The following is a 16,921-nucleotide window of genomic DNA, read 5'->3' as shown; positions in this document are numbered from 1 at the left end:
CTCAGGATAAATAACATGTCCTCTAATGGCAAATTAAACACTCACCTTGGCCTAAATAACCGAAAATAGCAGAATTAGTTGTAAAAGTAACAATAACATACAAATAATCATGTTTTTTAAAGCTTTTTCAACCTTTGAGTTCAATATTATGTCCTTTTTTATAGTTTTTATTTACGTAATTTGTGGGACCCTGTTTATTCTAAATGTTTTTTAGTCCTTTTGAGTATCAGAGAAACACAGGAGAGTCAGAGGGAAGTTTTAATGACATTTTTTTTAAATAATTGAAATAGAGCATTAAAAAAAACATCCAGACCAGTCAGCTTCATCTTTAATACACGAATACACATTTGGAAATATAGAAAACAGTAAAGTGTGGGTATCACACAAAGTCACATTCCCTAATAGAATAGTAATAATGCTAATCATTTTTACAGGTGTAGGTCCCCAATGGTCCTCTAAGTTCTCGATGTGTTCTCTCCATGTTGTCCTAAATAAATAGACTAAATTCACCATGAGACTAAATATCTTCATGGAGCCATGGAGAGAGCACACAGTGAAGGAACCCAGAGTAGAACCTCAGAGAATCTTACTGTTTCTTACTTTGGGCAAATGTAAACATATAATCTATTTTGAATGATCACTTTAAAAACACTCCTTCAGATGGTTGGGGGGGGGCACAAAACAACCTGGGAAGAAGGCACGCACACAAACCTCAGACCACGGCTGGAATATCTTCAAAAAAAAAACAACTTTTCTTTTCTTTTCTTTTCTTTTCTCCCCCCCCTCCATTAGGTAGCGCCTCCTTCCGGCTGTCCTCCCACGATCGGCGCCGGTCATGCGCAGTAGCGACTAACAACAACAACAACAGCGTGGGTGCCTGTCCCCCCCACCGGGAAGTAGCGTTGAGCGGAACCGGTTCCGACCCGGGTCACCTCCCACATCCGGCTCCTGCGGGGGGTGGAGGAGGGCGGAGGGGGAAGGAGAGGGGAAGGAGGTCAGCGGTTGTAAAAAGGGGGAAGCACATGGTTGGGAAAGACGGGGGATTACATAAGAAGCCAGGGGGAGCGGAGCCAGATCACGTGACACGAAGACGCCCCGCCCCTCTCTTTTTTTCATTCGTAAATAAATATACAACAGATCTGTTGAGCGGTAACGCAAATGTATACATAGCAAAAAAGTATAACTAAAATACTTTCTATGCATGTATACATACAAATATAAAACAAGTTTTCCCCAAATAAAGTTCGTGTGTGCTGCAATCGGTTTGTGATGCCCATTTATAATGATGCTGTATTGATACATTTCCTGGAGAAAGACTGTTACGTTTGGTTTGCTGTAAGTCAATTTCCTGTTATGAATGTGAAATGTTCCCAAATGTAGAATAAATTGTACCAAAAATTAACTTATTTTCTTTGATGCGGTCTTCATAATAAAGAAAAAAAATCTTATTTTGCAGCTGTAGTGAGAATCCAGTTCTCTCGAAAAAGGCTTGTACATTTCACCACAATATTTGTGAGTACATCAATAATTAAATAAAATAAAATAAATGCACCCCCCCTCACTTCGTGTCTGGGCGCATCCTGTTTCTCATTCTCTCTGTGTGTGTCTGTGTGTGTGTGTGTGTGTGTGTGTGTGTGTGTGTGTCCGCTTGTGGGGGTTGTCCTCTTGTGACACACTTCTACTGCCACCTGTTGGTCTGCAATGTTTTGTAGAGTAGTGGTGGGCGGATCGATACAAATATCAATACCGAAGTCAGTATCGGTATCAGATGTGTGCCAGCAAGGAAGGGGAGAAATTTTGTTCAATTTTTGTGTTGAATCCCCTGAATATACACTGTACTTGGAAAAAAGGTTTTAAATGTTTTATCATATCAATTGTTCAATGATAAATATCGTTCAATTTATTTAAGGAAAAAAATCCAGGTAAGGAGAGTAGAATTTTATGTATCTTTTGCTTTGTCGTTTTTGAACACTACCTGAAAAAACATTTTGTTACTGTTGTACTGTTTGTGAGAAAAACGTATTTTGACAATAAAGTCTTCTATTTACCTATAAACTTAGAATAGAATAGAAAAATCATATGCTTTTCGGCATTCTGCAGTGGGAAAATTTCAAAGTTTGTCGTAATTCTGTCCTTGGATTGACTACATTGCTCAAAAAATAAAGGGAACACTAAATAACACATCCTAGATATGAATGAATTAAATATTCTTATTAAATACTTTGTCCTTATGTAGTTGAATGTGCTGACAACAAAATTATACAAAAATTATCAATGGAAATCAAATTTATGAATCCATGGAGGTCTGGATTTGGAGTCACATTCAAAATTAAAGTGGAAACCACAGACTGATCAAACTTTGATGAAATTCAAAATGAATCCGTGATTCTTCCTAAGAGGATAGTTTGATTTCAAAGAAGTGTGATTGACTTGTAATTAAACTGAGGTGTTTAAGTGTTATTTAAACATTTTTTTGAGCTGTATATTAGATAGTAATTATGGAAACATCAAAAAAAACAAACAAAAAAAAAACACGGAAAGATCATGAAAATGAATTTAGATGAAGCAAAATGTGCAGTATCACATACCACTACTGCAGAAAACCCCTCTGCCTCTGCATCTTGTGTTTGCAAAAAAAAAACCAAATAAATGAATAAACATTTTTATGAGCGAAATAACAAGAAATAGTTAATGACTGATTTTCCTGTGACAAATCAATCAATTAATCAGTGACGGTTGAACCTTCAGCCACGACAACAGCTTCAAGCTAAATAAAATTAAATAAAATACAATTCCAGTTGTCTCCAGTGTGTCTGGTAAACTGGGTCACAACAGCAGCATGTCAGAAGTGTGTGAGGCACGTGACGCGAGAGTGAGCTGCCCGAGGAAGATGATGGTGAAGATGGAGATGATGATGATGAGGCCTCTCCTTGTTCTCCAAGCATGGCGCCGAAAAGGGTCGTGGGCCCGGGGATTCTGGGAGATACGCTGGATTTAATGAGGGAGAGCGTTCTGCCTTCAGGCAATGGTTCTCCTTGTGTGTGCGTGAGGCGTGTGTGTGTGTGTGTGTGTGTGTGTGTGTGTGTGTGTGTGTGTGTGTGTGTGTGTGTAAAAATATTACAGATGCTGTGAATGACCTTCAACTTTGTTATCTGATGTTCTTGTGATTTCCCTGGATTATTTTCATGTTAGGGTGATACCTTGTAGAGTTTAAGACGATTCAATTTAATGTAATTTATTTTAATTTGTGTCATGTTCTTACTTAATTTTATTTTGTATCTTTTTTATTGTTAACAATGTTTTTTTTCTCATATCAAGTATTTTTTTCATATACTTATACTGTACCTTTATTTATTTAGCAAATTCTCAGGTTGGTTCTTGCGGCACCTTTATCTTTTTTTTTATATTTATTTTTCATTTTTACAATGTATCTATTAATTTGTTCATTTGTTAATAATGGCTTTTTATTAATTTATTATTGGTAATGCCATACATATCTTAAGACACGTGAATTCACTTTAAAATAGTACTATCTATTTTCATTTTACTTTAAATAATTTTACATATATTTAGTTGTCCAATTAGTAATCGGGAACGAAAGAGAGAGAAGGTGAAAGTTTAAATAAATTAAATCAAGTATAAAAATAAATGTACTTCATAAGAGAGGAAAATTAATTTAATTAAAAAAATTAAATTAGTATGATTTAATTAAGAGTTCAATTACATTAAAGAATTTAATTAAATTAATTACATTAATTACATCACTTAAATTAAATTAAATCAAATTGCATTAAATTAAATTAAATTAAAGGACTTAATTAAAGTAATTACATTAGTTACATCAATTAAATTAATTCAAATTAAATCAAATGGAAATAAATTAATTTAAATTAAAATTGATTTAGCTTCATTCCTCATCAGTCATGGGTGTCACACACCTGTTGTCATTCTAATTTGTATCCTACTAATTCAATCTCTATTTATTTCATTACAGTTAGAAGGTATTTAAGATAAATAATCTCTGTTGTTGAAAAATGTTGAAAAAACAAAACACAGTGTTTTGGTTCGTTTGTATTTTTGTATTTATTTATCATCTTCCAACCCCCCCACCCCGTCAAAAAATCCATCGAATTAAACAACAAAATTAGGATTAACCTCCTCCATAGTTTTTCCACCTTATAATCTCCCATAATCCAAAGACCCCCCTAATAATCCTGCTTATAACACCAGATTAGTATGCCAGGCCATAAACAGCTGGGGACCGAGCCAGCTGGTGGTCCAAAGGATGGGGGGGGGGGGGGTCGTCTCCTCTTTCTTCAGCTGTGTTGGACAGACAGACGGGCCCATCAGGCCTCGTCCTCCCGTCCGCAGATAGCCAGCATTAAGTCCCTGTGGCTCCCCCTCAGGTCCGACTGGACAATACAATACGTAGGAAGGACAGCGTCAGCATGGCCGGCCGAGGGGAGGGGGGCTACATTGATCATGTATCGATTATTTCGATCCGCTGGCTAATATGTGTTGTGGAGAAACATCTAACTGAATTCATAATTAAAAAAAACACCTTATAAATTCAACCCTAAAATGTTATTTTTATTTTTGTTTGGATATAAAGGTGAGCTTTAAATGAGTCAATTTTCAATTGCAAAAATAATAATGATAATAATAATAATAATAGCAATAATAATAATAATGCTCAGTTTTTTGTTTCCCCTGTAACTGTGACTAGTTACTTTTGTGGATGTGAGTAATGAGCGAGTTATTGGGTCTGACCTCCAGGAAGGACTGAAGCGTGCAGTCGTAACGTTTCTTGAACTGGGTTTTGATGTCAAGCAGGTCGATTTCTGAGCGACTGACGATGATCCTGTTCAGAGAGCACTCGTCAGTGCCCAGGCCCTGCAACACAACCACAACACAACCGTAACAAAAACACAACCGTAACAAGGCTAGCTGTAGCACAGCCGTAACAAAGCGAACAGTACCATACAAATATAACCCAACTGTAATGTTACTGTAACACACCTGTGACATGGCTGCAATGCAGCGGTAACACAGCTAGCTGTAACACAACTGTAACTAAGCTAAAACAACAGTACAACAGCTGTAACACAGCCGTACCACAACAGTAGCCATACAGAAACACAACTGTAATGCAGCTGATTTACAGTGGTAATACAACTAGCTGAAACACAACTGTGATACAGTGATACAATAGTAAGACAGCTGTGACACAACTGTAACATAACTAGCTGTTACACAACTGTAATGCAACAGTAACATGACCCGTACACAGCCATAATACAGCTATAAAACAAACAACTGTAACACAGCTAGCTGTGAACACAAATTTAGCTCAGCTGTAAAACGACTGTGACAAAGCTGCAATGCAACTGTAACACAATTGTAACAAAGCTGTAAGACAACTGTAACATAGCCGTAACACAACAGTGGCATGTCAAACAACTACGACACAGGTAGCTGAAACGCAAGGAAACACTACATATTACAGTTGTAACACAGCTGTAACAAAATTTAACTTTGTAAACAACAGATAACTGTAGCTAAGCTGTAATGCAACTGTAACACAACCGTAACACAACTGTAACTGCCGTAATACAGGTGTAACACAGCTGTGACACAATACAACTGTAACACAACTGGGATGCAGCTGTAATAAAGTCGTAATGCAACTTGCTGTAATACAAGCGCAACAGCGGATATACAACAGTGACAATACTGTAGCACAGCTAGCAGTAACACAACTGTAACACAGCTGAACGCAGCAATAACACAGATGTAACACAAATGCGATACAGCTAGCTGTAACGCCACATTAGCTCAGCTGTAATACAACTGTAACACATTTGTAAACAAAGCTGTAACACAACAGTAGCATGACTGGCACGCAGCAATAACACATTAAAAAACATCTGCGACACAGCTAGCTGTAATCACATTAGCTGAGCTGTAATTACAACTGTGATACAGCGGCGCCGCAGCCGTAAAACGTGGCGCCTTCATGCTGACCGACCTTCATGCTGTCGTGCAGTTGCTCGGCGAAGTAGGTGGGGACACTCTTCACGCACTTCACTGCAAGGGGAGGAGAAAGAACAGTGCACGGGTATTACAGGGGGTACGCCGAGGCCCCGATGCCCTCCAACAGCGGCACCCACGCACCAATGGCGAGCAGCAGCTCCTGCAGGTGACCTGACATCTCCGACTCCAAGAACTCCTGCATGCTCTTCCCGGCGATGGCGGAATACTCGGCCAGAACTGCGGCGGGGGGGGGGGAGTGGGGAGATTGGGGGTGATGATCTTGACAATGTCTAGGTCAAGCCTGGAGGTGACCTCGGGGGGTTCCAGCCCACCTTTCCTCAGCTGCAAGAAGTTCCTCCCGCACAGGACGTCCACCAAGGCGCTCTTGTCCTCCTGCTGCCCCGCCTGGTGGAGAGCCTGCAGGCGGAAGCCGGCTTAAGCACCGACACACCTGTGTGTCTGCCTGTGTGTGTGCATGTTACCTCTGCGTCCTGTTTGGCCAGCTGCGTATCCATGGTGAAGGTGCCGTCCCTGTTGCCCTGGGAAATAGAACCTCAGGTAAAGAAACGAGGAGATCCGACCGATCAGACCAGGACAATCCTGGGCGACCCACCTGGACCAGGAGGAGCAGGGCCCTCTGGAACTCCCCCTTGACCTCCTTCTCCAGCGCCTCTGACAGGCTCTGCCCCGTCTCTGTGGACCAGTCAGTAAGGCCTCCCGTGATTGGACGGTTCATGGATGAAACTAACCGCCTCTGATTTTTAAACATTTAGCTCGGGATAAGATATTAAAGTGAACCGATGAAACCAGCAAGAAGTTTCCAAGAGAAGAAATTTAGGAGGAAATTAGCAGATTATAAGGAATAAAGTATGAGAAAATCAGGAATAAACTACCAGGTATCAGGAAAAAACTAAGGGAAGGTCAGGAAGAAACTACAAGATCATCAGGAGGAAAGTACCAGATCATCAAGAAGGACCGACAGGAAAAGGAGGGAAAAAAATGAACAGCAAATCAGGAAGAAGCTATTAGATAACCAGGAATAAACAAGAAGATAATCAGGATTAAACTACCAGATAATCAGGAATATACTACAGGACAATCAGGAATTAAGTACGAGAATATCAGGAATGAAGTAACGGGTAACAGGAAGAAAGTACAAGATCGTCAGGACGAAAGTACCAGATCATCAAGAAGGAACTACAGGAAGACTACCAGAAAATCAGGAAGAAGCTACCACATAATCAGGAATAATCTGCGCAATAATCAGGATTAAACTACCAGATAATCAGGAATATTCTACAAGACAATTAGGGAATAATCTACAAGTTAATCAGGAATAAACTACCAGATAATATGGAATATACTACAGGACAATCAGGAATAATCTACATGTTAATCAGGATTAAACTACCAGATAATCAGGAATATACTACAGGACAATCAGGAATATACTACAGGACAATCAGGAATAATGTGGATTAATCAGGATTAAACTTTCAGATATCAGGTAGAAATGACAATTTAGCCAGGATGAAACTACAGGATAATCATGGAGAAATCAACTGAAAAATCACTAAAAATTAAAAGAAAATTTGTAAAAAAAATAATCACATTTAATCATAGGAGCTGGAATGTTTTTTATTAATGTCATTTTCATTAAAATATCCGAATTGTCTTAAAAAAGAAAAAGTTATAGAAAGCCTATATACTATATATACTGCTCAAAAAAATAAAGGGAACACTTGAACAACACAATGTAACTCCAAGTCAGTCACACTTCTGTGAAATCATAGTGTCCACTCAGGAAGCGACGCAGATTCATTTTGACTTGTTTTAAGGACATTACATCAAAGTTGGATCAGCCTAGAGTGTGTTTTTACACTTTAATTTTGAGTGTGATTCCTAATCCAGACCTCCATGGGTTGATACATTTGATTTCCATTGATCATTTTTGTGTGATTTTGTTGTCAGCACATTCAACTGTGTAAAGAGCAAAGTATTTCATAAGAATATTTCATTCATTTAAATCTAGGATGTGTTTTTAAGTGTTCCCTTTATTTTTTTGAGCAGTGTATAAAACACCAATAAAAAGTTGGTGGTGTTTGAGAGTAGTTCAGCCTTATTTTGAAAGGTCAAATGGGGCACCTTGCTGGAAGGCCTCCCTCAGGGCTTGGATCTGCTCGTTGCTCCTGGAGGCCAGGATCTCCACTAGGATGTTCTCCCGGGTCCCAAAGCCCTGCCATCACACGGCAGAGGGTCAGAACGCTAATCACGTGACGCCCGCCGGTCACATGACCCTCGCCACCCTCGAATGAGGAGCTGCACTCACCTTGAAAGCCCGCATCACTTCGTGGCAGTCATAGATGGCGGGGGGCGTTACCAGGGCGACCAAGGCGTCCTCGAAGTGGCCCCTGGTCTCCCCCTTCAGGTCTTCCACTAACGTCTGGGGTGGGGGGTTGTCAAAAACATACACAACTGCACCACAAGTATATACTACTCGACAACTATACAACAAAGTAAATACACAACTACATCACAAAACGACACTACTACACCACAGAACTACAAAACTGAATCACAAAACTACAAAACTGCATCACAAAGGATTTTCAACCACAAAATCACTCCACAACAACACAAAAGTACACAACTACACAATAAGTATACAGTACTCAACAACTTAACCACAAAGGACCGACACTACTATGTCCAGAAATTACAATATTACCTCCAAAAACTCCACTACTACATCTCAAAACTGCACAACTAGGAAATCAATCTGTGGCGTCACAAAAATATACAACTATACCACAAATAAACACAACTAGGACCTACATCACAGAAGTACTACATCACAGAAGTACACTCAATGACATCACAAAAGTACACAACTACACCACAAAGAAACTACACTACTATATCTCAAAACTACACAATTACTTCTCAAAGTTAGAGTACTCCATCATAAAACTACACGACTATCACAAAACTACACAATCACAGGACTGCGTCATCTCCAGCAGGGGGCGCTCACGCTTCCATTGGCCTCCTGGTAGGCCGCACAGATGAGCTGCCGCTGGTCGTTGCTCCGTTTGGTCAGGACGTCGATCAGAACCTGCTCGCTGGTGCCTGGAAGGGGTTTTCAGACATGAAGGACATTTGAAGAACTCAAACTCATGGATAACATTCAATAACGTGTCATCGGAAAGTTTATTCACCACTTGTTACTCCATTATCAGTTTTTACATTTTGGTCCCTATTTCAATCAAAAACAATAATGATAATAGTAGTCATGATAATGGCAATAATGGCAATGATGACGAAGACCATGGAGAACGATTTCTGGCGGGCGTCGAGGAGATTCCGGTCCACCGTCCGGCGACTCAGGAGGGGGAAGCAGTGCTCCGTCAACACTGTGTACAGTGGGAGCGGGACGCTGCTGACCTCGATTTGAGACGTTGTAGATCGGTGGCAGGAATACTTGTGAGACCTTCTCCTCAACCCCGTTGAAATGCGGTTGAAGCAGAGGAAGCAGAGCGGGGACTGGAATGGACACGCTTATTTCCGGGGCTGCAGTTGCTGAAGAGGTCAAAAAGCTCTTCATTAGCAGGGCGCTGGGGTAGATGAGGTCCGCCCTGGGTTCCTCAAGGCTCTGGACGCTCCCGGGCTGTCCTGGCTGACACCCCTCTGCCGCATTGCGTGGATGTCGGGGACAGTGCCGCTGGACTGGCAGACCGGGGTGGTGATCGCCCTTTTTAAAAAGGGGGATCGGAGGATGTGCTCCAACTACAGGGGGGATCAAACTCCTCAGCCTTCCTGGTGAATGCTGCCTCTTGGCCAGGACTCCCTTGAAAAAGAGGTTCTTAATCTCAATGGGACTTTCCTGGATAAATAAAGGAGAAATAAAATGAGGTCTATTCAGCGTTGCTGGAGAAAAGAGTCCGCTGGGTCGTCGAACCTCGGATCCAGGAGGAGCAGCGTGCTTTTCGTCCTGGCCGTGGAACAGTGGACCGGCTCTATACCCTCGGCAGGGTCCTCGAGGGGGCAGGGGAGTTTGGCCAACTAGTCTACATGTGTTTTGTGGACCTGGAGAAGGCATTCGACCGTGTCCCGTGGGAGATCCCGTGGGGTGTGCCCTGGGAGTATAAGGCACCAAACCCCATCATACGGGCTCTTTGGTCCTCGTATGATTGGTGTCAGATTGATCCGCATTGCCGGTTGTAAGTCGGAGCCATTTCTGATGAGGATTGGACTCCACCAGGGCTGCCCTTTGTCACAGATTCTGTTCATAACTTTTATGGACAGAATTTCTAGGTGCAGCCAGGGCATTGAGGGGATCCGGTTGGAGTCTCTGCTTTTTGCAGATGATGTGGCTCTGTCGGCTTCATCAAGCCACGATCTTCAGCTCTCACTGGAACGGTTTGCAGGCGAGATTGAAGCGGCCGGGATGAGGATCGGCACTTTAAAATCCGAAACCATGCCGCTCAACCGGAAATAGAGGGATACCCACTCCAGGTCGGGGAAGCGGTCCTTGAGGTCCCCCCAGAGGAGCCGGACCATGTGGCAGCAGAGAGGGCGGTCTGGGCTTCACTGCTCTGGCTGCTGCCCCCGCGACCCGACTCCGGATAAGCGTGGGAAAGATGACTATGTTTGTCAAAACTCGCATATATGTCAGTGTGTGTGTGTGTGTGTGTGTGTGTGTGTGTGTGTGTGTGCGTGTGTGTGTGTTACCAAAGCCCTTCATGGCCTGCCTCAGGGCGTCTGCGTCCTCTGTGGCATCGTACGTCTCCGCAGGCTTGATGGTCCGGTTGCAGTCGCACTGAGGAATAGGAAACAGGGTTAGTTCGTGGTGCTGGCCTCCTGTTGCCATGGCTACGGCGAGGGTGTGTGTCCGGACGTACACAGTCGTAGCAGTCGGACAGGATGACCTGGTACTCCAGCTCAAACTGAGACGAGACGAGACATGATCGCATTTAGGCGGACTGTCAAACCGAATTCAGGTCGTAAACATTTGATTGGAATGATTAAAAGTGTATGTTTATAAATAATGAATAATGAAAAAAAAACAGAGAAAATTGTATTTATAAAAAAAAATATATTTTGCACTATTATTATTATTGTTGTTGTTGCTTTTGTTGTTATTGTTGGTGGCGGTGGTAGTTAATTAATTAATGTATTTTCCGACAGGACAGAAGTGTACTCACCCATAAACAGTTCATGATGAAGAGGAAGGTTTCCTATATGCAGAATAATAAAAAAAAATAAAATGAAATAAAATAAAATGAAATGAAGTGGAATTCAGTAAAGGAAATACATTGATATAAAAGTTACAATGAAATAATATTAAGTAAAGTGCAACAACCATTTTAAATGAATTATTGGTTCTTGTTGTTCTGATTAAATGTGTTGAAAATTCCCAGCTTTCATGAAAAACAGGTGTTCTATAGATTCTTTCTTCTATTTTGAGTCAAATTTTCATTTCAATTTTTCCCTATGTTGTCACTCAATTGTACACAAATGCTCGTTTATTTATTTTTTTGCTCTGGTCATTTGTTGCAGATGGTCCATGCAAAAAAAATCAAATCCAAAAAATCAAAATGAGAAAGGTGTAATAAATGTTTTATGTTTTTTTTTTTTTAATGAACTCTACATTTCATTTAGAAAGTTGATTCATATAACTAAGACTCAAAAAATATATGGCTAGATTAGGTTTCAAGCCTGAAATCCTGAGGCCTGGGGTAGTAATCTGATTACATCTCATCCAATCAAACCAGCAGTGATGCAAGATAAAACTTACCTGCAGCTTTGAGTGAAAAGCAAAGACCTGCTGCCACGAGCTTTTATTTACTGAGGACCCTGAACACACCTTCTATGTGCGCTGCCCTCAGGCTCACACACACACACACACACACACACACACATACACACACACACACATACTCAGAAACATACACACTCAAACATACTGGGACACAGACACACACGTTCATTCATACAGGCCATACATACCACAAACACTCAAACACACATAAACAACATTCAGAAACACACACACACACATACATACACAGACACGTACATTTAGAAACACACACATACATACAGATACGGACAGATGCATGCACACACACACACAACCAAACACTTAAAAACACACGCACACACAGAGAAATACATTCAAAACACACAAAAAATTACACTCACACACATGAATACACTCACTCTTAAACGCAAACATACACAACACACACTCAGACAGACAGACACACTTATGTGCACACACACTCAAATATAAAAACTCCAAAACACACTCTTATGCACATGCATAGAAAAAAAAATATTTGATAGAACAAAAACAGTCACAAAAGTCAAAAATGCACACACACACACACACAAACAAACAAACAAACAAACAAACACACACACACACACACACACACACACACACACACACACACACACACACACACACACACACACACACACACACTCCCCATTAACCACAGGACAAGCTTGTGTTTCAGAACTTTTGGTTCTTAGTTTTGTACTTTAATTACTAAAAAGAGGCACAGATACAGGCAGAAACCAGAGCACCAAAAACAGAATGATGTTTCCCAGAGTTCCTCTCTGACTCCCCCTCCCCTCCCCACCCCCCCTTGGTTCTGATAGGCACGCAATATAATAGAGATGGCGGGGAGCGGCGTCCACAAAGTAAAAAAAAAAACAACAAAAACACAAATACAAAACGCAGTTGGGACGTGGGTCGTCCTCCAGGGGGCGACACTTGTACAGCAGCAGGGCTACAGGGTTAGCTTAGTGGCGTGGGCTACACAAGGCTAAATAATAAAACGACGAAAAAGGTAAAACACAAATCTTTCAATGCGAAACCGGGAAGAAAAAAAAAGGACACAAACACAGGAAGTGGATATTTGATGGTGGGACTAGGCCGGCTGTCTGACTGGTTACAATCACATGGAGGTGGTGGCTTCTCATTTCCTCTCGCTAGAAGAAAAATTAAAATGAAAAGAAAACAAAACGTGACTCTTCTGCAACGATGTGCGAAGAGGGGGGAACGCTGTGCTGCTCTCCGATGTCAGCGGAAAAAAAAAATTCTCTGCGTGACAATGAAGGCGTCTGGATGTAAGGCTTCAGGGTGCAACATGTCTAAAATGATTTTAAACGATTTCCAAATAGTTGCCAGTGTTTTATCACAAAGTACAAGTGTCCTCAAATGGGGACGGACGGTATTTCCAACTGATTCAGACTAAACGAATGATTCAGAGTGTGTATTTTGGCGACCTGGCACCCAGCTAGCACCCCTCATGTAGATTTGAAGTCCCAATGTCCTCGAGTAAGAACTGATTATGACCTAGCTTAGCTTGTTTCAGTCACTGATTTTAGGACAGATGGCGTAAAGCATAAAAAGGTGTTTTGTGTTGGGTGTCAAACTCTTCGGATGATATCCAGATTACAACCAGGGACTTAAAAGGAACGACTCACAGTCGCCCCCAAGAGGAAGACGATGGTACTGAATGTCGATACGGCAGCACCAGCATGGTCTGTAGCAGGGTGCACGACAAAACACACTTCTAAGCACCGAAACAAGCTACCCTTGTTAAGTTAGGGCATAATTGCACTTGCACAATTGTGTCACTCAGCTCTTAGGCAGTGAGCGTTTGATCTTTTGGCGAGAAATATCATGACTGTTCCATACAAATGCTGGCGATGACAAAAATGTTGCGTGAGAAGTTACATTATGTAGCTTGGTTAGCTTAAAACAGGAAGTAATGTGGTGTTGTTCCATTTCCCCTGTGAGCTAAGAGCTAGCCGTGCTGCTTTTAGGGACTGCAAGCGAGACAGGAATTGCCAATTTTGTGCTTTACTGAGGCGGAGAGTAAGATTTACTGCAAACCCAGACAGCAGTTTCTGGACCTCAATTCCAGGACCTTATTTTTCACCTAATTTGATCCTTTATTTGTTAACAAAAAAGCAGAAAGCTACACAAAACAGGGTCCCGGAGTTGAACTTTACAAAGTTCAGCACCGTCTTTTTCTAAAACCAACCAAGAACTGATTGGGATCGTACCTCTTCAGATCATCAATCTTGAAGCCGCAGTCCCCAAACGGCACCTCTCTGTTTAGAGTAGCTACCTTAGCATAACCATGTTTTTTTTCATTTCCGATACCAAATCCGAAGTAACAGCTGCATCATTTGTGAAGATATATATATATATATATATATATATATATGTTTAGGCATTTTTTTGGCTGCTGGCATTACATCAGCAAACAATGTTTTTGAATTCCATCTTTATCGGATCTATCAGTGTTAATTAAGCTATTAAGGCTATTAGCCATTGATTACACTACATTTCTAACTGTGATCCACACTTTCCCTACTTCCTGTTTCTGACCTCTTGACCAACTCCCAACACGAGATGACCCGCTCTCTTCTACACGCCTTCCCTTTTCCAACCATTAAAAAAATAAATTGTTAGCACATCAGGCGTTAGCATCACTACTCCAAACTACAGCCTTCATTCTGTCAACATTGGTGCTAACGATCGCCGTTAGCTTAGCTTCGTACTACCGACGTCAAATTCGGGAAAAGTGACTTCCAATGCCGTTCTCTGTTAAACTGGTGGCATCCTAAGTGTTACTGATGTAATAACAACAATGGACATTGCTAGTAGTCAGAGCTAATAGCGGCAACTGGGCTATAGTTGTGTTGGGGCCGATTCAAAAACGCCCCGTTTCCGCCGAGTGTCGATAGAGGGGACAGAGGAAAAAACTGCTCGGCTGATTTGTCGAAGTAAATAAAAATATATAATATTCCCGTCGGTGAGAAAATAGAGATCCAGTGTATTTATCTTTTGAACCTTTCAAATATATTCTTCTTCCTATTTTTCAGTAGTTATATTTCCGACCGATGGGGCTCCAGCTTGCGTTTTTTTTTTTTTTTTTTTTTTAAAAAAGACTGCCACTATCTGGACGGCACCACAGAGTGGCGGTGGATTCCTGAGGTAGCCCGGTTGCAAAGCGACTCGGACTCCACCTGGCCCGCCGCCTTCCCTTTATTTATTTTTTTTTATATCGGACTCATTTTCAAGCGTAGAAAAATACATTGACAAATGTGTCGCTCCGTTAAGTACAAACTCTCTTCTAGAAAAATTAATTTTTTGTTTTCTGTCTTCCTTTCTCTCACTCTTTTTTTTTTTGCGTTAATGCGCTTCCCGACGCCGGAGTCTCACACCTCGGTGCCGTCGCCGGCGTTGTTGTGAAGTTTGACCTCCAGGTTGACCTGCTTGACCTTCTTGGCCTTGGTGCCGGGCTCCTGGTTGCGGTGCAGGACGTTGACGTTCCTGACAGTGCACTGCCTGGTGCTGAAGTTCTTCTCCACGCACTTGTCCATGCACACCTCCACCTTGGTGTTGAGCGGGTACTCCTCGTAGAGCTTCGCCGATTTCTTGGCCTCAGCTGCGGCCGAGCGGCGACAGCGGCGGAACAGGAAGCAGGAGGCCAGCAGTACCAGGACCAGCAGGGTGACGGCGGCCACGCCCCCGCCCACCGAGCTGCCCACGTGGGCGTTGAAAGACGCCGAGGGCCCGGCTTCCAGGCGCAGGGACTTCATGTTAGTGCCGTTCTTCACCTGGTCGCCCTCGTTGTCGTAGATAAGCGACTCATCCAGCGTGAGTCGGCCGCTGCGATCCACCAGGTCGCGCCTGGAGCGGAGCGGCTGGCCGACGGAGCGCTGGATCCGCGGGCTGGAGCGCGACTCCGGGCCGATGACGTAGATGACCTGCAGGTACCACTGGTGACCCGCCTCCACCTGCGATAGAGCCGGATGTCACGTGGCTTACGCTCACGGAGAAAAAGCGAATCAGGTCTACGGTGAGCTTTTTCGCTGACCTTGTAAAGAGCGTCGACCTTCATGGTGAAGCCGTCGACGCCCGGCATGGCCGACACCGGGTGCAGCTCGGCGACGTCGGAGGCGAAGTGGGCCTCGAAGGGGACGTCGTGGAAAAATTTGTCGCAGACGTCTGGCTGCTTTCGATCCTGGAAGAAGCAGATGAAGAAGAATAAAACTGAAAAATCGAAGAAAATTTGAAATTTATATTTTATTGTAAAACTCCTGCTTATCATTGCTGTTATCTTTAGTGCAGCTGTTATCATTGTCATTATTAGCAGGAGCAGTCGTGGGAATGAAAGTTTCAAATTTCAAATTTTCAAGAATACTTTTGAAAAACTGAAATCATTTTATAATGTCAAAATATGACAACAACAAACATGGAAAGGGCATGCATGAAACAAAAAAAAAAAAAACAATACAAAATTAATTAAAATAGCATATAATGGATCATATCAAATAATTTCAGAATCAAATGGACATTTATTAACAGGACAAAATCAACAAGAAACAGTTTCCCCAGATAGCATTTTTCAAGTTTGAGGCTGGTTCTTTACTTTGGGGCTCCGTGTCTGAGACCGTCTCAGCTCCCATTTGGGATCACAACGGAAGTTTGCTAACCAGATGCTGCAGGGGATGGAGGCTAGTAGTTTTAGTGGCTCTAAAAAAAAAATTCCTCTGACTGGTCGGACCGGAGGGACGGGTGAGAAGAAGCGCATTCCGACAGGAAGTAAAGACGGGGCTGGGGGCGGGTCGCTCACCCCCCGACCGGTCCGTCCACAGTCCGGAACAAGCTGACAAAGACCACAGGAATTCGCTAAATTACAGGCTTGGGGCGTCGGGCGCGGTAGCCATTAGCATTCCTGCCTGGCTGGAACCCTGGGGTCCCCTGGGTTCTCCTGTCCAGGTTCTTGGTGTTCTCCTGGGTTCTCTTAAAACCTGCTCAGCTGAAGACCCTGTGATTGACAGATGAGCCCCCTGC

At 42.4% G+C, this 16,921-nt stretch overlaps 2 protein-coding genes across 2 annotated transcripts in view; both read right to left on the bottom strand.

Annotated features, from left to right (window-relative positions):
* Positions 1–4,324: 4,324 nt before the first annotated feature.
* anxa3a (annexin A3a) lies at positions 4,325–11,006 on the bottom strand. Its single transcript, XM_086169207.1, has 12 exons — positions 10,935–11,006; positions 10,765–10,852; positions 9,068–9,162; positions 8,363–8,476; positions 8,179–8,269; positions 6,647–6,726; positions 6,516–6,572; positions 6,366–6,450; positions 6,175–6,270; positions 6,029–6,087; positions 4,771–4,893; positions 4,325–4,412 (listed from the first exon to the last, which is right to left on the bottom strand). The coding sequence occupies exons 1-12, from the start codon at positions 11,004–11,006 to the stop codon at positions 4,347–4,349; spliced, it is 1,026 nt and encodes a 341-aa protein (XP_086025333.1). The 3' UTR covers positions 4,325–4,346.
* A 3,939-nt stretch (positions 11,007–14,945) lies between these two features.
* The window catches only part of fras1 (Fraser extracellular matrix complex subunit 1), a 161,748-nt gene continuing 159,772 nt past the window's right edge, over positions 14,946–16,921 (bottom strand). The window contains exons 72-73 of the mRNA XM_086169440.1: positions 15,942–16,088; positions 14,946–15,861 (exon numbers count right to left, since the gene is read on the bottom strand). Of these exons, the coding sequence (XP_086025566.1) occupies positions 15,280–15,861; positions 15,942–16,088 (729 nt within the window). The 3' untranslated portion in view covers positions 14,946–15,279. The remainder of the gene's footprint in view (positions 15,862–15,941; positions 16,089–16,921) is intronic.

Source organism: Fistularia commersonii, chromosome 22 (assembly GCF_037954325.1).
Source record: "Fistularia commersonii isolate RoL2024-O1a breed Wild chromosome 22, RoL_Fcom_v1.0, whole genome shotgun sequence".
Classification (NCBI taxonomy): Eukaryota; Metazoa; Chordata; class Actinopteri; order Syngnathiformes; family Fistulariidae; genus Fistularia; species Fistularia commersonii.
Note: the sequence above shows the minus strand (reverse complement) of the source record. Positions and strands in the feature narration are given on the sequence as shown.

Coding starts and splice junctions, on each gene's coding strand:
- anxa3a (XM_086169207.1), bottom strand. CDS start 11,006: ATGCGATCATGTCTCGTCTCGTCTCAGTTTGAGCTGGAGTACCAGGTC. Junction 6,451..6,515: donor TGGCCAAACAGGACGCAGAG/GTAACATGCACA, acceptor TTCCGCCTGCAG/GCTCTCCACCAGGCGGGGCA. Junction 4,894..6,028: donor AACTGCACGACAGCATGAAG/GTCGGTCAGCAT, acceptor GTTGTGTTGCAG/GGCCTGGGCACTGACGAGTG.